Below are 23,892 nucleotides of genomic sequence, written 5' to 3'. Positions count from 1 at the left end.
TTAACTCCATCTGCCGCTGGGGAATGGAGACTCGGCTCCCAATTTCCAAAAAATCATGCTGCTGCTGGGGGGCAGGAACAACTACCTCTGCCCCCTGTAACTCAGCCTGCCGCTGGGGAATGGAGACTAGGCTCCCAATTCCCTGCAGGACCGGTGGAGAGACCTCGGTCCCATCTCCACCGGCCACCTGGGGTTCTTCCCAGTAAACATCAACTATATCCTCCCAGCTGAAGGGCTCTGGACCTGGGTCTGACTTCTTGCTGTCCTGCTGAGCCTTTCCAATGGAGTGGAAGAGATCTCAGTAGTCCTGCTCCAGTTCCCACTCCAGGGTTGCTAGGTGAGCCAGGTCTTGCTCGACCTCATGGGGGTCATCCCACTCATGCCTAGCCTCCCTCTCATAGAAAATGTCCTGAAGTCTGGACTGTGCAGGGCTCCCGAAGTCAGGCTCTGCAAAGGACTCCCATAACAAGCCAGGACCATCAAACTCCTCTCCCTCTGGCTTGTCATGCTCAGCTGTCCACGGTATAAACTGTGCCATATACCACCAAAGCGCCTGGTAGGCATCCTCCAGCCATAGCTCCTGCCATACCCGGTGCTCTAGTTCCTTCACCCATTCCTCCAGGGGCTGCTCTCCCAGGAAGGACAGCCGCAGGGCCACTTGCTTCTGCAACTGCTGCTCTTCACTGGGGAGACTCTCACCTCGCTGGTATTGTACATTATCCAGGGCCTGGTACCAGATGCCTTTCCTTAATGCATCCCGGCCATCCAGGTCCTCCTCCTCGTATAACACTGCTGGTTCCATCCTGGTGCTTTTAGGGTCGCTGTACTGGGACATGCGTTGCCCTTAAATTGTAGAATCCAAAGAAATGGTGTCTCCTGTAGCTGTCCTTCTGGCTGTAGGAACGATCCCACTGCTGCCACCAATGTAACGGCACCGCTTCAGCAGACAAGGGGTTAAGATCCGTTTAGGCGATATGCCCCTTTCCGAGAGACAGGCACAGCTACCGCAGGACACCAAACTCCCGAACTGGATACAAAATAGCACTCCAAACTGGAACCTCACACATAGCTGTCAGCAGACGAACAGGAAAAGGATCCAATCAGCTTACACTCCTGGCAATCAGTCTCTAACAGCATACAGGGAATCCCCCCAATAACGAGACAAGGCTCCGTCTTGAGGGTCAGCAGTGATCTGAAGTGCTGGCACACCCAGCCTGGTTTTTATTACAGTTTTGCAAATACAGAACAGATACAACATATCCCCACAATGCATCATGGTTTCCTCCCCTCTGTCCCGGAGACGACCGAAGACAATCCAATTATCTCTCAGGACAAAGGGGAGATCACCAATACACATGTGGAGACAACAGCACAGACATCACCATTTAAACACACAATGGCACACCCCCACAGCAAACACAGACATTTAACATATCCCCAGATAGCTCAAGTGTGAGTGCATATCATTAGGTGACTGGCACTCAGAATACATGAATACAATAATATTAGCTATCTGGGTGCCCTCACATAACATACAATTTAACCGAACGCATAATAACATAAAATACAATTCTACAGACAGATTTAAGCTGTGCGGCCGGTCTGTTTTCTCCTTTAAAGTTACTATGGGCCATAATCCTGAGGCAAGAGGCTTTTAAACAGCCCTCTCCAAAACCCAGTGGCGAGGTTGGTTTCGCCACAATAATGTAACAAACAATGCCTTCCATCTAAAGAGTGAAATTCCCTCTCTTTACAGGTCTTACAAACTTAAGGAAACAGCTGGCACTCCTCTCTTAGCGTCGTGGTGCTCGCGTCAAGGGCATGAAGAAACCCGCTTCAATATTCAAGAAAAGACCGGCACTCACTGTGTTGGTAATTCAGTTGGCTTTATTCAAAGCATTTCAAAGGAAGCGACACGTGTTTCGGCTCAACACCGAGCCTTTGTCAAGCAAAGTGAAATCAAATACAAGGAAATTTAAATGCAGCGCCATGTCCGGCGTTCAGACGTGGTGACGTCACACACTCACGATTACATTGCATGTACAAGATAAATACAAAAATGAACATATAAAAATGACAACCGAAGACGGATCACCTCAACCTAAGATCACGATGGTAAGTGGATACTTGTGAATATTTATATATGCAACAAAATAAAGTAAAAACGAAAAGGGGAAAAAACGAAAAGGGGAAAAAAGGGAAAAAAGATGTAGGAATGGCAGACATGTAGTGCAGCCCAATATATAGAAACCAATGTCAAATTTAAATATTCAAAAAACAATATCTTGAGATATCTTCATCTCTTACAAAACTAAACATAATTACATGATTTTTATTATAGATTTCATATATTCACATTTTCACATTATTTTCAATATTTTCTCTTTTCATTTTTTCTGTGACTGAAAAAGAAATGAAATGGATCAAATCCGTAATATACCAGGAGTAAAAGATGTTTGAAAAATATTAAACATACAACATCCGATACCCTATAGGAAAGAACTCACTTCATAGTCTCGATTGAGACCTTTACAGGTCTTAGGGTCATTGCAAAAAGGGGGAAGAACTATCTCCTGGGATCTATGAAATTAAGAGGAAACTTTTGGTAAAAATGCAGGTTCCGGATGGATAATAACCCTATCCTCAAGAATAGTAGTAAAGGGAGGGTTTTCAGAAACTGCATGTAGTTCACTAATTCTACGAGCAGAGGTTAAGGCTGCCAGCAAAACTAATTTCAGAGTTAAATGCTTAATAGTACTGGATTCAATAGGTTCAAACCGTGGCTGTGTTAAAGCTTTTAGAACAAGGTTCAAATCCCAAGGAGGGACTCTTGGCATCCGAACTGGAGCAGACCTGTCAATAGCTCTAATAGACCCTGATAACCCAAGGATCTTGAGCAAAATTATGTTCAAAGAGAACAGAAAGGGATAAGACCTAGACCTTCAAAGTATTTTTGGCCAAACCTAAAGCTAAGCCCTTCTGAAGGAACTTTGAAGGAATAGACACAGAACTAGGTAAATTTCTAGGGTCTAACTCATCACAATCAAAAGATTTCTTCAAAATTTTAGCATAAATTGATACTGTCACAACCTTCTTACTTTTAAGTAAAGTGGCTACAAGACCCTGAGAGAAACCCTTCTTGACTAGGAGGTCCCTCTCAAATTCCAAGCCTTTAAGTGAAGACCCCGAACTTCCGGATGCAAGATAGGACCCTGCGTCAGAATGTCCTGGATCTCTGGAAGAACCCATGGGTCCGAGACTGACATGGTCATGAGAAGAGTGAAGCATGCCCTTCTGAGCCAAAATGGAGCATTCTTGCCTTTTCTCTACTAATCTTTTTCAGTACAAGGGGTAATAACTGAAACGGGGGAAAGCATATGCCAGGGTAAAGTTCCACTTTAAAAGAAAGGCATCCACCCTATAAAGGAATTCCTTGGGTTTTAGGGAACAAAACTGATCTACTTTCCTGTTTTGATGAGAAGCGAAAAGATCTATCACTGTTGTACCCCAAAGATCCGTAATTAGTGGGGAAAAAATTTATGGGTTTAAAAAACATTCCCCCTGTTTCAGCTGGCATCTGCTAAAAAAAAATACGCCTGGACATTTTCCCTCCCTTTTATATGAAGGGCCGAGACATGACTGACCCTCCCTTTTAACCCTTGAAATAACAGATTCACTTCTAACATAAGTGTCGCTGATTTGGTTCCCCCTGATGATTGACATATGCCACCATTGTTTGGTTGTCTGACATAATTCTGATATGGCCTGATCCCAACAAAAACCAGGAGAATTCCACTGCCAACTGCACCACCAGAAATTCCTTCCTGTTGGAAGAAAAGGTCTTCTGAGTCTTTGAACAAAGACCCTGAAAATTCTGGCCCTGGATATCAGCTCCCCAACCCTAGGGACTTGTATCTGTAGTTAGGACTAGTGGATCTGGGTAATTCCAAGGAATGCCCTGAACAAAATTTTCTCTGTTTTCCCACAAGACAAGGCTCTTTAAGGTTCTTGCAGATATCCGCAGTTTGGCTTCTAAAAATCCCTTGTTCTTCTTGAAGCCTGAAAGAATCTCTATTTGCAACTGACGGGAGTACATCATCAAGCCTTGGCCAAAAATCAAAAGTAACATGGCACTCACCATCTTCTCCATGCCCGGAGCTCGCAGCCTGCTATCACTCCAACGGAGGAGCCAATGCACCTGCCACAAGATCTTGGAATAGCTCTTGGATCTCCCTAGGATCCTAGGGTTCTAGCAGCTGGAAATACTGCTGGATGGACCCCAGCAGGATAACGCTAGCCCTCTAGGGACCCTCTAAGAAGAAATAGACCAGTGGTATGCGACCTGTGGAAAAAAAACACTGTAGGTCTCCTACTACAGGGACAGGAAAACACTGAGGTGGGAGAGAGGCTGCTCCTTTTTTTTCTGTAGGTTTCCTGTCCCTAAGGGCGGATCCTCTCTCTCTGTGGTGCTGTCGTGGGGGAAGGGAAAAAGATTTTTAGGTCATCGGCATACAAATTGATCCTCCCTAATGATAATGGCCATGGCATTATAGCGTAAAGCATCTTGCACACAAGCACATCTGTTTTGTGGTCCAGAAAATTGTGGATACGCAAAATACAGATGCAGTCCATGCATCCTGCACTTTTTGCAAGCCACATTCTAGAAATGCCTAGTCTTGTCCGCAAAACAGACCAGAATAGGACAGGTTCTATCATTTGCAGCATAGCCACATGGCTGTGGACAGCACATAGATGACATCTGTGTGCTGTCCTAATTTTTTGCAGCCCTATAGAAATTAATGAGTTTGCATTTGATCAACAAAAAATGTAGATCGGATGTGGACCAAAAAATACTGTTATGTGCATGAGGCTTAAGGGAGAGAGAGGACAACCCTGCCTTGTATCTCTACCCAACTCAAAATAATCCCACTATTTATTAATACCGTATTTGTTTGACTATAAGATGCAGCTAGGATTTAGAGGAGGAAAATAAGAAAAAAGTTTCATAAGACCCCAAAATTAGACCCCCAAACTCTAAAACTTACATCACTTACTCCAGACAGCGCTGCCACTCTGCAGATCCAGGATTCTCAGCTCCCTGGTCTTCTTCTGGCCCACACTGCATGGTGACCGGAACTCACACAGCATCAGGTCATAGTGCACGCCTACATGCACTAGGTCCTGATGCTGTATGCAGTCAGGACACAGTACAGAGTGGAAGAATACCAGAGAGGGTTAGTACAGCCGTCGCCTCCTGCAAACTAATACAATTTTCCCCTATTTTTTAGGGGGGGGAATGTGTCTTATAGTCCGAAAAATATGGTATTTTAGCTGTCTATACTAAAGGAGTTTAATCCTCGTAATAAATGCCTAGCCCAAACCAAATTTTTCAAAAATAACCCAGAGAAACCTCCACTCCACACTGCTGAAGACATTAACGGGCCTTAGAGACAGTATGGGGCCGAGGCCTGCACTGCTCCCACAGATTTGTGAAGAGCCCATGTATATTATGCAATGTTGACTTCAGAGAAGGAGATCGGTCTATATGAACTCGGATGATAAATGTCCTTATCAGGTTTAGGAAACAATACAATTGTAGTCTTTTCTATTGATCTTGGCAATCTACCCAGTTTCTGTGCATAGATTAACACTTCAAGATAGTTCTTGCTTATATTTTTTGTACAGATCCTGGCATCTTTCCTTTGGCATATCTAATATAGCCCTTTTAGCCTCTTTATAGATAGGGAGCTCAGGCATTTCCCTTTGCTCTGAATTAAAAACTGGAATATTGACTCCCTTCAGATAAACTCTAATCAGATTCTCATCATAATCAACCATTGAGGTATACTGTTCCTAATAGAAGTCCAAAGATACGGTACACCCATGATCGATTTTGGGTCATAACATATTAACCCCTGCTTATTCCTTAACCCTGGGACACAAGTTGGGACTCCACTTGGGAAATTTTTGGACAGTCCATAAAAATAGGCAACCTGTGTCCATGAAAATAGGCAACCTGTGTCCCATAATTTTCTTGAGACTGGTGGGAATTTACTAGATTAATTATGGTGGTAATTATAATTTTACAGATCACAGTTAGGGATGAGCGAATCTACTTTGGATGAAACATCCGAAGTCCATTCGCTTAAACTTCGTTTCAATACTGTACAGAGCGAGCGCTCCGTACAGTATTAGAATATATTGGCTCTGATGATCCAAAGTTATTACTTCGCAAAGTCTCGTGAGACTTTGCATAATAACTTCAGAAATAGATTTATACAGTAAAAAACTATTTCCGGGACTCTGGTCCAGTTCCAAGGTACCACTTGGAACCGAACCCGATTCCGAGAAATGTTTTTTTACAGTATAAATCAATTTCTGAAGTTTTAATACAAAGTCTCTTGAGACTTCGCAAATTAATAACTTCGGCTCATCTGAGCCAATACATGCTAATACTGTACGGAGCGCTCGTTCCGTACAGTATTGAAACAAAGTTTTATGTGAATCGACCTTGTATGTTTTATCCGTAGTCGATTCGCTCATCCCTACTCACAATAAATGCAGGTAATTTCTTATCAGTATATTGAGCTATATAGTACTATATAATATTTATCATTCGTTATGGTTTTCCAATGTGTCCGTAAAAAATGTTGACCATGATTTTAAGATAAATTGTCAGGAAAAAAAGAAATCTGGTTGGCAACTGTGCTACCTCCTTCCCTTCAATACCGTGAACTCCTTTCAAATTATTCTATGCTTTGGGCTTTCTCCTTTAGATAATTAAATAATAGGAATCTGGGTCCTACTCTCTGCTGCACGGGAGACCCGTGCAGTGCTTAGATTAGGCTGCCATAAAAAGACGGTCATCTAGCCTGAGGCCCATTAGTGACCATCGTAAAATGGCGTATTGGCAGTCTCTAAGGGGTTAATAGTGCTAATAAACGCCTCTAGATTCGAGCCATTTATTTATCTCTTGCTTAATTAATGCCATAATATTTGCAAACGAGCAGAACATAAGAAGGTCATCACTGCCACATGTCACAAAAGGTGCTCAAATCACCACACTCCAAGCATCATACTTACCGTATAACAATAGCAATATGAAAAAATGACATAATATTTATGACAAGAAAACAGAAAGCTTTAGATAAATATTTCTGACTAGCTCCATGTACAAAATACATCAGAAGACATTTTCAAGCTTAAAATAACAACATCATAATTACAGCATATTACCTCAAAACATGAAAGCAACCATGGCAGCTTAGTTTAAGATTATACTGTATGTCCCATGTTTTCAATTCCGGCCAGTATAAGGATATGTTCACACTGAGTTTTTTTTTTCAGTGATTCAGTGTAGAAAAACAACTCATATCTGCTACCCTTTATTTTCAATGGGCTAAATAACCAATATTTCTGTTTTCAGAACACTGAAAAAAAGCATCCTGCCCTATCTTGGTGCAGTTTCTGTGCCGGATACAAAGCTAAAACCATGGTGAGTGGCCACACACCGATTAGCTCCATTGGCTAATCAGCATGCAAAAAGGTGGAATTAACCACAGCAGAAGTCTGAGGCTGAGCCTTAGCTTTCGTCTGTGGATTTAACTAGTATTACCTGTGGATTTATTTGGGACATCTATTTTAAAGAGGAATATTTTAGAATAGCCCCCAGCAACCTGTTCTAGAGTAGGATTAGGACTGGTTGCCACCACTTGAAGAGCTGTCAACAGGGGTGAGGGGGTGTGGCCTAATTTCACACTACATTGCTCTACAATAGATGGTAATCATGTGATTCTGCCTATGATATCTTGTACCATCATGGCTGAGCAATCTGAGAGGAAAACTCACTAATGTGTAGTATAATTAAGTGCCAGAGCATAGTGTGTAGTGAGGCCCTGCCCACACACCGCCCTAGCAGATCTGCAAGTGGAAGCAACCAGTCCTGCTCACATTCGAGGACAAGTTGCTGGCGGCCATTTTAAATCTTTCCAGTAGAATCTCTTTAAGGTACTACTTTCTAATACTGGACCATGTTACTGACTAGCAAATTAAAGGGGTTCTCCTGGCTTTTAATATTGATGACCTATCCTCAGGTCTCTCTTCCTGTTACTGCTATGACTATGGCACAGCAGCAGTGAGCAGGAAGACAGAAGGGAGACGGAACATGCACACTGCGTGCACCATCTTCTCATACAGGTGATCTGCATAGGGTGCTGGGTGTCGGACTCCTGCCAACCTGATATTGATGGCCTATCCTGAGGATAGGTCATCAATATAAAAAAATCCAGAGAACTCCTTTAAGGGGATATACTAATCAAATGTAATGTTTTCTTTTACATTCCTGCCCATAAATAAAAACCTTGTTGATTTGATCAAAACCCCCAAGAGACCCTTACCTCTCCTCCTTAGTAAGATGTGTCAATTTAGATGCTCTTCTGCATAAAACTAAAGAGAAGAAAAATAATGGATGTCAATTAAGATATACACAAGCTTATCAGACAATGAATGTCCAGATTGTTATTTTTCACTTTGTATCTTTCTTTGCAACAACATTTCACCATAACGTACAGCTTCTGAAGCCCTGACCACATGATGAGATTTGCAAAAGTAAAAACCGTTGGATATTCCGCTGCAGAAGTTCCTCTGGTTTTCTCTGGCTGTTGTTTTACAATGTAAATGCCACGGACAAGCTTGTAGTTTAGCACCATTGAATGGAGCTAAACCATGAATGACACCTGCAGTGGTTTCCAGTGGCGTCTATTCGGACACAGTTGGTGCAGTTATAAACTGTTTCCACATGAACAGCAGTGTCGCCACCCATTGCATCCAATCGGTGATGCTGCAGCTTCCTGGCACGGTGTCTGCATCAAATTCCGCCAGAAAAAGACTAAGTGTGAGTTGGGCCTTATGAATACAGATTCCAAGGGGTTAAAGCTTTGATATCACTTGGCAATATCACTGACATTAATTTTTCTGTTGATTTTTATATTCTATTTTCTGTACATAATTATGAGGAGCTCATCTTTTCTGAGCTGCTGCTCTGCTTTGTTGAGAGCACTTAGAGATGCTTCACAACAGTCACAGGGACAGAAGACATTGGTACCTGGAGAGGATTTACTGACCTCTATGTCTGCATGCTCTGTGGCCCATGCAGCAGTCAAGGAACAGGTAGGAGTCCATCACCTGTTGTCCGTGGTGGATCCTGAGTTATTTACTTCCAGCTTTTTTATGTACAGTAAGTGTTACAGTTAAGTGGACCTCTGCCAACCACTCCCTCTCCTTTAAAAAGGATTTAAATCTAAGTAAAAATAACCGTAACATTAAAAATAATACCAACTCTGTCGATTATATCCCCCCCTCCATTCCTAATATATGAAACCGGCCATTTAATTTTCGTGTAAATAAAAATCCTATACCCTCCCATTATATCGGGCCTGTCAATACAAGGGTTGTGTATAACAGTAAGATATACTCGCAACATAATACCAGACAGAATCAGGGTGGCCCATCCAATAAGAGCCCACACACAAGGAGTAACAACAGCCAACCTATTAAGATTAGAACAGGAGTCTGCAATTATCTGGCCACCCCAATACCAACGCGACTGGCACAGGGGTATCCTTGTTTGTCCATCCTACTGATTCCTCCATCATTGAGGTAAAACCCATTCCACTCCTTTATCCTCTAGAATCTAATTCTCCAACACTTTTATCTCCAGGGTTGGGAACGATTTCCCAACCACAGTGTATAATGGACTCTTCGGTGGTTCCATTGAATCTATCAGATTCCAGCATTTCCAAATCATTGGAATTACTCACTAATTTGTCTGTCCATTCTTCACCTAAGTCATCCACTAATCCCTCTTCCCCTATTGGTCTTTCTCCACATTTGAATAACTCCTCTTTTTTAGAACAGGTTTCCCCGACCATCAACAAGGGACCTTCGTTATTACCGACCAAGAAAATTCTGATGAGTTTTTTAGCTTTAAGCCCATTACTAAGATCCACCGATCCCTCCCCCCTCAAAACATCCATCACTACTCCTCAATCACTCAAGATAACACACTCCTACACACCTGTTTCCAGCCTAAAGAAGAAAAAAAGATCAAATATAGATCTAGAGGATGCAGGGGAAGTGGAAAACAACGCTCCAGTCAACAAAAAACTAAAACCAAGAAAGGAAACTCTGAATATAGTAAAGTAAATAGTGTAATTCACAATACTATAGATTTTGAAAGAAAGTTAGGAATTTTTAATCTATCAAAACATAGTCTAACGAAAAAAGAAATCGAACTACTGGGCAAAGGACTTTCCTTTTGTCCAACTAACCAACCCAATCTATTTGAATTGTTTGTCGATTTGAATCAGTTTACGCGAAAACTAACTTTACATCGACATTTTTTTTTTACGATTAAAAATTCTATGCAAGAATTGGGCATTACAGAGGAAAGTACACTATCTCCTCCTGTTATTTCTAAAGCTACTACTGCTATACATACACGAGTCACTGGTGCTATGACATCATCACTAATTTCAAATAGTGACCACCCTTCTGACAAGGTATCCATAGACGATGCTAGTTCTTCAACGAGTAGTGGCGTGATGATTCCACCATCCACTAATATGTTCTGTGACCCTCAACAGACCCCCATTATCTCTAATGTGCAGATTAAATCCTCCTTCTTCCCCCTCGATAGCAGAGGAGCCCACATCGAAAGCTTTTTCAATGTGGTTTTATCAGATTTTAAAGAGAGTTTTTCGTCTAAGCCCACCAACTACACCACTAGTAGCAATTTAAATCAAGTCCTTTCAAAAGCTTTAAGGTCTCTCACACAGAGGAAAGATATCGTCATCAAAAGCGCAGATAAAGGCGGAGGTATTGTCGTTATGGATTCTTCCTACTATCTGGCTGAATCATTATGCATCCTCTCAGTTAGGGATTACTATTGCATTCTATCACATGATCCAACCAATGACTATAAAAAAAGTTTAGCACACCTTATTGATGAGGGTTTTAGTCAAGGTATTATTAACAAAAAAGAACGGGCTTTTTTGAAAGCCCCCCATCCCATGTTATCACGTTTTTATTTTTTACCAAAAGTGCATAAGTCTGTGAGTAACCCCCCAGAGAGACCAATTATTTCCGGTGTGGGTTCACTAACATCCAATCTATCCGATTATGTTGACAGCTTATTACAAAAATATGTTTTACAGCTACCGTCCTTTCTGCGTGACACCTCGCATTTAATCACCACTTTAAACCCTTTTATATGGAAGGATACCTACTATTGGGCCACATTAGATGTCACCTCTCTTTACAGTAACATCTCTCACACTTTAGGCCTTCGTGCAATAGAGCGAACACTCAGTCTGGATCCCCTGATGCCGAATTCTCAGAAATCATTTATATTGGATTCTGTACACTTCATACTCCATCACAACTATTTTATGTTTCAGGATGTAAATTTATAAACAGTGTAAAGGGACAGCAATGGGGACTAAATTTGCCCCCGCCCACGCAAATCTTTTTATGGGTGCATTCGAGGAGAAGTTTGGCCTCCTATCACATTCCAACATTGTATTTTATAGGAGATACAGAGATACATAGGCGATATCATCCTGATTTGGAATGGAGATTCGTCATCTCTTATAAAATTTACGGAACAAATTAATAAAAATGATTGGAACATTACTTTCACGCTGGAACATCATCGCACCAAGGCTTAGATCTAGAACTAGAAATTATTAATAATAAAATAACGACCAAAACGCATTTTAAAAAGGTCGATATGAACAGCTATTTAGATTATAAAAGCTGCCATCACACGAAATGGCGGAATAATATTCCCTATAGCCAGATGCGTAGAATCCGCAGGAATTGTTCAGACGATGTCACGTGTAAGGAACAACTAACCATCTTGAAACAAAGATTTTTGAATAAAGGCTATCCAAATAAATTAGTAAACGAATCAATGAGAAGGGCCCATGAAAGTTCTCAAACAGAAAGTCTAAAAGGGAAAAAGAAAATTGTCAGTGAACAAGAGGACACTAAACAATTTAGTCTTAACTTTATTACCTGCTATAATACACAACATAATGACATCAGGAAAATTATGAATAAACATTGGAACATCTTGTTAAAAGGCCTCATCATAGGTACATCTATCCCCAGAGCCTCCAAATTAATTTTTAAGAGAGCTCAGACCTTGAAGAACATTTTGGCTCCATCTTGTCCCAAATTAGCCACTGGGGGTAGTAAAGCGACAACACAAACATGTCTTAATCCTTCCACGATCGGCTTTGAAAAGCCTAGTCCAAAGAACTGCACTGGTCCCCACAAATGTGGTGTGAAAAGGTGTATGTGTTGTGCTATGATCAATGAGTGTGGTAAACAACTTACCCTACCTTACCCGAGGGAACATGTAATTTTAAAACAAAATATGTCTTGTAATAGCACTAATGTTGTCTATTTACTACAATGCCCTTGCGAACTTTTATACATGGGTCGCACCACCCAATCATTGAGAGAACGCATGAACGAGCATCGCTCGAATATACAACGAAAAGTTAATACACATAGCGTCTCTCGCCACTATGCCCTCCGCCATGAAGGGGACCCTTCCTCTTTGTTGGTCACACCTTTAGAATTGATACCCCATCCCTTCCAAACTTTATGTAGGAAGGAAATGTTTAGGATTTTTTAATTAAATACTCTGTCGCCGTTCGGTTTAAATGAATCACTAGAATATACACATTACTGATCTTTGTTCTACGTTTAAAACACTATAAACTTTTTTTAGTCGGATTATACTCCGTTTCATACACAATTTTTTATATATTTATAAATTATATATTTTTATATTTAGATTTTTAAAATAAATATTTCTTAAAATAACCTTATACCATTTTCCCCCATAGAAATCGTTTGATATAATTGATTCTATCAATTTAATATTAAAGCATTAATATCAAAGCATTATCAATATTATTATTATTAATATATTTATAATAATATATTTATATTTATATTCTATTCATATTCAATATATATATATATATATATATATATTCAATATATATATATATATATATATATATATATATATATATATAGATAGATAGATAGATAGAGAGAGAGAGAGAGAGAGAGAGATCCCCCTAGATTTTCTTGCCTTGTCAGACTATATTATAGGCACTATAATACATATTATTATTAATATATTTTTTCTTTTATATGTAAAAACAGTTTTTTGACCAACTATAGTTTTTTAAATGTGTGTTTTTATCTCCTTTAATGTTCCTCAAAATATCTATATCATTTTACATATTATTTGGCATATTGTTTTGCATATACACATATATATGTATTTTTCATGCATATAGGAGCCTTCCTGAGATCCAATACAGGGGCACTCGCTGCTTCCATTCCAACACTGTTTGGGACTGACATTAGATGGAACGCACGCCGACAAGCGTGCGTTCCATAGTTGTCATGGATCTCATGGGGCCGCCCATCATCTGAAGCTCCGGGTGTTCGATTTGCCAACATCCGGCTTGGCAGCGGAATGGAACGCGAGCCGACCAGCTTGCATTCCACGGTTACCATAGCCTTTATGGGGCTTCCTGTCCCTTAACGCTCCTTGTCTTCTTGTTGTTCCGGTCTGTCTAAGTGGAATGCATGCGTCACTGTGTGCGTCCCACAGGTTCCGCCCCACCTCCATTTTTTGTTTTGCTGATATGCAGCTACAACTTGGAATATCTCCATTTAGGAGAGGTAGTATATGTCTTTATGTATGGCAGTATGTTTTTATGTTATATGTTTTATGTATATGTGTATGAATTTGCCATCTGCATTTATCTTAAGGCATGATGTAACATCTTTATGCAAAATTCTATGCGTTCCACTGACGTCATATCCGTTTTTTCCGGCAGCTACCGAACTAAGTTCAGAATTTCTATTTCTTCTTCCATTTTTGATTTAAATATTATTGGCTTTAGTTGTAATATCGTTTGTCCCCCTATGGGACTGTAAAACTGATATAGATTGATTTTTGCATTCTTGAGGTGACTGTGTATGATGTCATTTCCGTAGCCACGCCCACAAGAATTTGGTGCCGATTTTCGATTTGTTTTGATTGGTTCATTTGGTATATATGTATCTGTAGGCAATCACTCACCTTCTCTATCTGCTCCTGAGGAAGGGGGATATTATATAGACCCCTGAAACGCATTGAGCTTGTTTTATTCTGATTAAAGAGAGATTTCACGAAGTTAAGGATCCGCCTGCTGTTTCCATCTCCACCGCAGATTCGGTCCACTTACCTGGATCTCTACCATTCTACGAACGACCTCGGATCAGGGGGGTATCACCCCAGGTGTCTTGAGCTTATCCTGTAGGTGACCTTCCTTGTGAAGTGAGTGGAAAAGCTCTATGCTCTTATTACTTGTTTTTACGTATGTATATTTATACATGTATGCGCCAATCTTCCTTTGAGCTCCATTTGATATACCTCTCTTGCTGAGAGGTGTATAGATTTTGAGGTCTTGGTTTAGTTAGAACTATATGTTATTATAGTGAAGGCCTCTTTGGCGTTAATACCGACAAGAACCAACGATATCAATACTTAATTCACCGGTCTTGTATGTTTATCTATTGGGGTATTTACCTATCTGATCACTATCTTCCTATATATTTATCACAGACTGGAGGCTTGGCGCTCATCCTTTTCCTTCCTGGTGTCGTCCCTTTTACTTCACGGGTTACGGATTTAGTTTTTTCTGTTTTATGTCCTTCCTGAATAACAGGGCCAGGCAAGTTGACTATGCAGGAACCTGACCCTGTAAATCAAGAAGAAGGAGAGGCTGGCAGAGAAGCACGAAAAGCAAGGAGCACAGAGCTCTCAGTGCACTTAACTGCTAATCTGCATACGGATTAAAAGTACATTTTCTTCATAATAAATCAATGGATCTCTAAGTGAAAGGAATTATTTCATTCCGCTAAGCTAGCAATACAGGGTATTGTGCCTGGTTTAACATTGTGTTTGGTGCAACTAATCTGATACTGTGATCTGGAAAATGTCTGGGTTGTGCTTATTAGACATACAAGCACTCTTCCCTTGTTTTTTGGGGAAAAAGACACTCATTATGTGAAAGTTGCCCTTATTTTATGGCACTGCGGCTTCCATTACTTTCATTGTTCTGTCCTTTAAAAGAAGTAAAGCGATGGGAAAAAAATGCCACTGTTAAAATGTTCTGTATCACGCAGGGCAAGGGCTGTTTGTTGATAGTCTTTACACCTCAGGAACGGGCGCCGACTTCTCTGGGGGCCGGGACTGCAGGAGTTTCTTTTCCTATAGTGTTCAAGCACAAACACCGCTGCGAGAGTGTAGGGTGGTCGCAACCCCTGGATACAAGTAGTGCATAATGGGATGGTAAAATGAATTAAGCCAGTAAAGGAGGCAATATGGACAATCACAATACATTAGTGAGTGGCTTGTATTAAATTTCTCTACATGATAAATGCTATTTGCTGAAGTGAGAAAACCCCTTTAACCACCTGCAATATCACATTTCTATAGTTAACATTTTGCATTGATAACATTTTTTTACCCCATTATAGCTGGGCATGAACCATCAGGCTTTGTATCATCTAAGGTAATCTCAACTGGAGTGTCTTCATCATCAATAAATATAGCTCCACTGTAATATTTTGAGGAAAACAAGGAATGAGAGAAAAGTAGTAATGAGCGACAGATATAGACCATTATTTTCTGTTATACAAGTTTATAACTTATTTCTATATTTTTCGTCCAGTAGCGGGCACTCCTGAGTATTTGTCATATGTAAAAGGTCTGAAATACATGAGCATCCTAAAGCAAAACGGTTCATTCAGTGAGATGTTGCATTAGTGCTGCAGGCAATGTTACGGCTGTATTAACGTTTATTAGCGATGATCTGGCAGTGTAAAACTCCTGCCGATTACCCAGTGAACAAGCAAACGGTTGTTCATGGGGAAATCCAAATCTTTTCACAGGTTTAAAAATAATCGTTTGCAGGCGGCAGATTGTGGTGTCTAATCATTTTCTGCTGCCGGGGGAACACAGGGGACCAGGTGAATCTCCCTAGTCCCCCACCACCCGCACAAGTGGCAAATGGCACGGTACACTGACTGCAGACAGATAGGCAGCCCACAGCACCTCAACAAGTCTATGATCATATAAAAAGCTGGGTAGATTATGTAACATGGATTATAGATGCACAGGGTAGCTGCGATGACTTCTAGGTATACAGGCAGGCCAGCCAGCATCATCTTTCATCAGGAACCTACGTTCTAGAAGTCGTTGCAGGGGCCCCCATAATCAATCTTCTTACAGAGTCTTGCTGTTGTCTGCTACTGCATGAACAGATAATATTTGCACGTAGTGTTACAATAGGCCCCCAGAATAAATTGTACTGGTGGGCCCAAGACATGCCAGTCCAACACAGGCCTTTAGATACAGTACACGCTTATACGCAGTCTATACAGCATTTGCAAACAACAAGCAGCAATGTAAGCAATTGAAGTTGACTGCCCATAACATTCTTAACCCCTTAAGGACGCAGGGCGTATCGGTACGCCCTATTTCCCGAGTCCTTAAGGACTCAGGGCGTACCGGTACGTCCTAACTTTAAATGCAGATTCCGGCGCCGCGGGGGTTAATGGAAACGGGATGCCGGCTGAAATCATTCAGCCGGCATCCTGTGACAACGCCAGGGGGGGTCATGTGACCCCCCCCTATCGGCGATCGCCGCAAACCGCAGGTCAATTCAGACCTGCGGTTTGCTGCGCTTTTTGCAGTTTCTGACCCCTGCGGTCCCTGACCGCGGGGATCAGAAACTTTAGTGTACCTCAAATATAGATTTTACCTCCCCCCTGCACCCCTGCATGATTTTTGGCCGGCGGGTGGTGCAGGGGGGGGAGTTGTGGGCGGTGGGGGCGGTGCGGGAGGCGGGCGGTGCGGCAGCCGGGATCGCAATCCCCCGCCCGCCTCCCCTTGAAAATTCGTTGGTGTAGAGTGGGTATACCAGGGTGCCAGCACATTGCTGGCACCCTGGTATAAACGGCTGACATCGGTGATGCGATGTCAGCCGTTTAACCCTTTCCATACAGCGGTCCGTACGGGAAAAAGTTAACAGTAAGAAGTAGCTCCCTCCCTCTCCCATCGGGGGGCTGCAGTGTCTTTGCAGCCCCCCCGAATGGAGAGGGAGAGAGCTCCCAGGCAGCCCCCCGAAGCCCCGTCCTTACCCTTCCCCGTCTGCGCAGTTCTGACCACTACTGAGCAGACGGGGAAGGTTCCCATGGCAACAGGACGCCGTCTCAGGCATCCTGCTGTCCATGGTTCTGAACAGATCTGTGCTGAAAGCATAGATCTGTTCAGACAAAGTGTAAGTAAAATACAGTACTGTACAATATATATTGTACTGTACTGTATTATACAGACATCAGACCCACTGGATCTTCAAGAACCAAGTGGGTCTGGGTCAAAAAAAAAGTGAAAAAAAAGTAAAAATCAAAAAAACACATTTATCACTGAATAAAAATGAAAAAAATAAAATTCCCTACACATGTTTGGTATCGCCGCGTCCGTAATGACCTGATCTATAAAACGGTCATGTTACTTTCCCCGCACGGTGAACGCCATAAAAAAAAAAAAAAAAACTATTAGGAAATTGAAATTTTGCCCACCTTACTTCCCAAAAAAGGTAATAAAAGTGATCAAAAAAGTCGCATGTACGCCAAAATAGTACCAATCAAACCGTCATCTCATCCCACAAAAATCATACCCTACCCAAAATAATTGCCAAAAAACTGAAAAAACTATGGCTCTCAGACTATGGAAACACTAAAACATGATTTTTTTGCTTCAAAAATAAAATCATTGTGTAAAACTTAAATAAATAAAACAAAGTATACATATTAGGTATCGCCGCGTCCGTATCGACCGGCTCTATAAAAATATGACATGACCTAACCCCTCAGGTGACCACCGTAAAAAAATAAAAATAAAAACGGTGTAAAAAAAGCCATTTTGTCATCTTACGTCACAATAAAGTGTAATAGCAAGCGATTAAAAAGTCATGTGCACCCCAAAATAGGGCCAATCAAACCGTCATCTCATCCCGCAAAAAATGAGACCCTACTTAAAATAATCGCCCAAAAATTGAAAAAACTATGGTTCTTAGACTATGGAGACACTAAAACATTTTTTTTGTTTTAAAAATGAAGTCATTGTGTAAAACTTACATAAATAAAAAAAATTGTATACATATTAGGTATCGCCGCGTCCGTGACAACCTGCTCTATAAAATTACCACATGATCTAACCTGTCAGATGAATGTTGTAAATAACAAAAAAAAAAAAAGTGCCAAAAAATCTATTTCTTATTACCTTGCCACATATAAAAGTGTAATATAGAGCAACCAAAAAACATATGTACCCTAAACTAGTACCAACAAAACTGCCACCCTATCCCCTAGTTTCTAAAATGGGGTCACTTTTTTGGAGTTTATACTCTGGGGGTGCATCAGAGGGGCTTCAAATGGGACATGGTGTCAAAAAAAACTGTCCAGCAAAATCTGCCTTCCAAAAACCGTATGGCATTCCTTTCCTTCTGCGCCCTGCCGTTTGCCCGTACAGCGGTTTACGAAGACATATGGGGTGTTTCTGTAAACTACAGAATCAGGGCCATAAATAATGAGTTTTGTTTGGCTGTTAACCCTTGCTTTGTAATTGGAAAAAAAATATTAAAATGGAAAATCTTCCAAAAAAGTGAAATTTTGAAATTGTATCTCTATTTTCCATTAAATCTTGTGCAACACCTAAAGGGTTAACAAAGTTTGTAAAATCAGTTTTGAATACCTTGAGGGGTGTAGTTTCTTAGATGGGGTCACTTTTATGGAGTTTCTACTCTAGGGGTGCATCAGGGGCTTCAAATGGGACATGGTGTCAAAAAACCAGTCCAGCAAAATCTGCCTTCCAAAAACCAAACGGCGCACCTCTCACTCTACGCCCTGCTGTGTGGCCGTACAGTAGTTTACGGCCACATATGGGGTGTTTCTGTAAACTACAGAATCTGGGCCATAAATAATGAGTTTTGTTTGGCTGTTAACCCTTGCTTTGTAACTGGAAAAAAAATATTAAAATAGAAAATCTGCCAAAAAAGTGAAATTTTGAAATTGTATCTCTATTTTCCATTAAATCTTGTGCAACATCTAAAGGGTTAACAAAGTTTCTAAAATCAGTTTTGAATACCTTCAGGGGTGTAGTTTCTTAGATGGGGTCACTTTTATGGAGTTTCTACTCTAGGGGTGCATCAGGGGGCTTCAAATGGGACATGGTGTCAAAAAAACTGTCCAGCAAAATCTGCCTTCCAAAAACCATACGGCGCACCTTTCACTCTACGCCCCGCTGTGTGCCCGTACAGTAGTTTACGGCCACATATGGGGTGTTTCTGTAAATGGCAGAGTCAGGGCAATAAAGATACAGTCTTGTTTGGCTGTTAACCCTTGCTTCGTTAGTGGAAAAAATGGGTTAAAATGGAAAATTAGGCAAAAAAATGAAATTCTCAAATTTCATCCCCATTTGCCAATAACTCTTGTGCAACACCTAAAGGGTTAACAAAGTTTGTAAAATCAGTTTTGAATACCTTGAGGGGTGTAGTTTATAGAATGGGGTCATTTTTGGGCGGTTTCTATTATGTAAGCCTCGCAAAGTGACTTCAGAGCTGTAGTGGTCCCTAAAAATTGGGTTTTTGTAAATTTCAGAAAATTTTCAAGATTTGCTTCTAAACTTCTAAGCCTTGTAACATCCCCAAAAAATAAAATATCATTCCCAAAATGCTACAAACATGAAGTAGACATATGGGGAATGTAAAGTCATCACAATTTTTGGGGGTATTACTATGTATTACAGAAGTAGAGAAACTGAAACTTTGAAATTTGCTAATTTTTCTAAATTTTTGGTAAATATGGTATTTTTTTATGCAAAAAAATTCACTTTTTTGACCCAATTTTAGCAGTGTCATGAAGTACAATATGTGATGAAAAAACAATCTCAGAACGGCCTGGGTAAGTCAAAGCGTTTTAAAGTTATGAGCACTTAAAGTGACACTGGTCAGATTTGCAAAAAATGGCCAAGTCCTTAAGGTGAAATAGGGCTGAGTCCTTAAGGGGTTAAAGAAGAAAACTCTGAAGTATTACTTCTACCTGAATCAATCACTGTTGAAATGAGTGATTAAATAGTGCCATTTGCAGAATACAGGTGCTGCTTAAGGCAGCCTACATCCTGTAAGCTAAAACAGCATAATAGCAATCGCAGTGTCTATAAGGCTGATACATTTCAGTATAATTATCAGTATCTACTCTTTTGAGAGTTATGGTTTATATAGAAAGCTTATACTCGTAAAACACATATTAGCATACTAGTTTCAATGTATATTTACCAAGTTTTCTCCAAAATGCTTCCTTGTAATACATCATGGTCTTTATTACAGATCCCATTGGAAGCCTCTGAATTAACTGATTTCTAATAGGTGGCAGCTCAGGATTAAAATGAATCTTTGTAGTTAAAATTGGTGGTATAGCACTTATAACATACTTGGCCTTAAAAAAAAACAAAAAAAAAAAACATTGATAACTATTACTCATAGTACTTCCACTGACCACTAGTAGCTCACAGAGTATTGTCTAAACCAGAGATCAGCAACCTCCAGCACTTCAGCTGTTCTGAAACTACAACTCCTAGGATCCTCTTTTCACTTCTATGGGAGTTACAAGAACAGCCAAGGAAGTGTGCATGCTGGTAGATGTAGTTTCACAGCAGCTGGAGTGCGGAAGGTTGCTGATCCCTGGTCTAGACTAATGCACTGTAAAAAGCTAATCCTGACTAAGTTCTAATAATTTTCGTTGTCAGTTCACTGACTGCAAGCATAGAAGCAGAGAACTTGAAAAATAAGCATGAAATGATAATACATTTTTCCATACATTTTTAGATAATAATTCATACTGGACAATGCCAGTGACATCTTGCACATGGTCCACAAATGGTGTAGCTTCATAAAGAGATTGTGCAATATACTCCTATAAACCAGATGTCAAACAGCACTAAACTTAAAAAATACATAAATAAAAGCAAGGAACTTACCTGATAGACTTCATGGTTTAAGGTCTCCACAATGACATTTTCACCAGTCTGATCAAGCCTCACCACTGGTCTCTCTAATTTAACACGATCCTTAAGAAGCTCCATTAACTTCTCACTAACCTGACCAGCACCTCCAACAAACTTTCTCTCCTAATAAAAATAAAAAATAATGAATAAAAGAAAATGCAGATAATACAGTTACAAATTATCAATTCACTACAAAACAAACCAATTTCAAAAGTATAATAATAATTATACATCTTCCATCTTCTGCTTCTTTCCTTGGGTATTCAGGCAGTTTTAGCAAAAGGCCATTTTCCTTCTAACAAGACGTATGTGCATCTTTTTCTTGAACAGGCCTTCCTTTTATCTGCCCTGCTGTAGGACAGGAATCCTTGTCTGTAGGTCCTCAGGCCTCCTTCTGCTATTGAGAAGACGATTTTCATTTTCTTGTTCATTTGTACTCTAGTTTTTTTTACTTTTATATGGCACGCAGGGGTGTACCTAGCCTTTCTGCTGCCTGAGGCAAAAACTGATATGGAGCCCCTCCCTCTCCAAAGCCAATTACTTACCCCTTCCCTTAATCCCATGGCCCTTAGGCTGCCCCTCTTGCCCCTACTTGGTGCTGCCTGAGGCAATCGCCTAACCTGGCCTTATTGGTGGTGCACCCCTGATGGCAGGGGCTGTATCTATTTTTTTGCCTTCCTCTAGGCATGTGTATTTTTTCCCTAGGGGCCAGCCCCTCAGGATCTCATTGAGGTATACCATAATTCTTTGGACTCTACCTTGTTTTTTAACATTAATTTATTTCTCTTAGTTTTTTCCTATCTACCAGATCTATTCTATGGCAGTTTGCATGGCTTTTCTCTTCCCACCCTCTCAGACTGCTTTGGATGTCCCATTGTGCTGTGTCCCCAAAAGAAAATTGGATTTTAGTATTTACCATAACATCCTTTTCTCGCTTAGTTCATTGGGGGGACACAGATGCTGCCCTCCATTCTTTTGGTTTACCTTCCTGGGTTCAGAACATGTTGCTTTCTTCTTGCAACTACTTGTATTGTTTGTCTCCTACTGCTATTGGTACAAACTGATTACATTTGTGTCTATGGAAAAGGTATAGTTCCCCTGGAGTTCTGCAATCATATATTTGCTTAACAGCAGTCATATGGAGATGGGAAATCTCAATCAGGAGATGACTGATTGACTTCTGTGGGTAGATGTGTTTGCATGCTCTCTGACCAGTCACTGTGCAGGGAGAATGGGGGATATGAGCTGTGTTCATCACCTATTGGCAATGGATTCACCCTGTATTACTTGCTTTGATATTTCTTATGATAATGTGATGACTAGGGATGAGCGAACTCGAACTGTATAGTTCGGGTTCGTACCGAATTTTGGGGTGTCCGTGACACGGACCCGAACCCGGACATTTTCGTAAAAGTCCGGGTTCGGGTTCGGTGTTCGTCGCTTTCTTGGCGCTTTTGTGACGCTTTCTTGGCGCTTTTTGAAAGGCTGCAAAGCAGCCAATCAACAAGCGTCATACTACTTGCCCCAAGAGGCCGTCACAGCCATGCCTACTATTGGCATGGCTGTGATTGGCCAGAGCACCATGTGACCCAGCCTCTATTTAAGCTGGAGTCACATAGCGCCGCCCGTCACTCTGCTCTGATTAGCGTAGGGAGAGGTTGCGGATGCGACAGTAGGGCGAGATTAGGCAGATTAACTCCTCCAAAGGACTTCACTTGATTAATCGATCGATCTGCAGCTGTGCATCATTGAGCTTCTGAAATTCAAATGCTCACTCACTGTTTTTAGGCTGCCCAGACCGTTTGTCAGTCACTTTTTTCTGGGGTGATCGGCGGCCATTTTGTGTCTTGTGCGGTGCTGCGACCAAGTGCATCCAAGCTGCGACCAAGTGCATTTAACCCTCAATGGTGTGGTTGTTTTTTGGCTAAAGCCTACATCAGGGTGAAGCTATCACACCAAGTGCATTTAACCAGCAATAGTCTGTTCATTTTTTGGCCATATACTAAATCAGGGGCAAGCTGCGCCTGTCACCAAGTGCATTTAACCCTCAATGGTGTGGTTGTTTTTTGGCTAAAGCCTACATCAGGGTGAAGCTGTCACACCAAGTGCATTTAACCAGCAATAGTCTGTTCATTTTTTGGCCATATACTACATCAGGGGCAAGCTGCGCCCGTCACCAAGTTCATTTAACCCTCAGTAGTGTGGTTCGTCAAGCTGTGACACCAAGTGCATTTAACCAGCAATAGTCTGTTCATTTTTTGGCCATATACTACATCAGGGGCAAGCTGCGCCCGTCACCAAGTGCATTTAACCCTCAGTAGTGTGGTTGGTCAAGCTATCACACCAAGTGCATTTAACCAGCAATAGTCTGTTCATTTTTTGGCCATATACTAAATCAGGGGCAAGCTGCGCCCGTCACCAAGTGCATTTAACCAGCAATAGTCTGTTCATTTTTTGGCCATATACTACATCAGGGGCAAGCTGCGCCCGTCACCAAGTGCATTTAACCCTCAGTAGTGTGGTTCATCAAGCTGTGACACCAAGTGCATTTAACCAGCAATAGTCTGTTCATTTTTTGGCCATATACTAAATCAGGGGCAAGCTGCGCCCGTCACCAAGTGCATTTAACCAGCAATAGTCTGTTAATTTTTTGGCCATATACTACATCAGGGGCAAGCTGCGCC

At 41.1% G+C, this 23,892-nt stretch overlaps 1 protein-coding gene across 1 annotated transcript in view; it reads right to left on the bottom strand.

The window, feature by feature from the left end:
- LOC122931669 (amine oxidase [flavin-containing] B-like) overlaps positions 1-23,892 on the bottom strand; it is a 110,585-nt gene that overhangs the window by 40,176 nt on the left and 46,517 nt on the right. The window contains exons 8-12 of the mRNA XM_044285739.1: positions 21,182-21,331; positions 20,481-20,640; positions 15,609-15,705; positions 10,147-10,164; positions 8,397-8,432 (exon numbers count right to left, since the gene is read on the bottom strand). Of these exons, the coding sequence (XP_044141674.1) occupies positions 8,397-8,432; positions 10,147-10,164; positions 15,609-15,705; positions 20,481-20,640; positions 21,182-21,331 (461 nt within the window). The remainder of the gene's footprint in view (positions 1-8,396; positions 8,433-10,146; positions 10,165-15,608; positions 15,706-20,480; positions 20,641-21,181; positions 21,332-23,892) is intronic.

This window comes from Bufo gargarizans, chromosome 3 (genome assembly GCF_014858855.1).
Source record: "Bufo gargarizans isolate SCDJY-AF-19 chromosome 3, ASM1485885v1, whole genome shotgun sequence".
NCBI lineage: Eukaryota > Metazoa > Chordata > Amphibia > Anura > Bufonidae > Bufo > Bufo gargarizans.
Note: the sequence above shows the minus strand (reverse complement) of the source record. Positions and strands in the feature narration are given on the sequence as shown.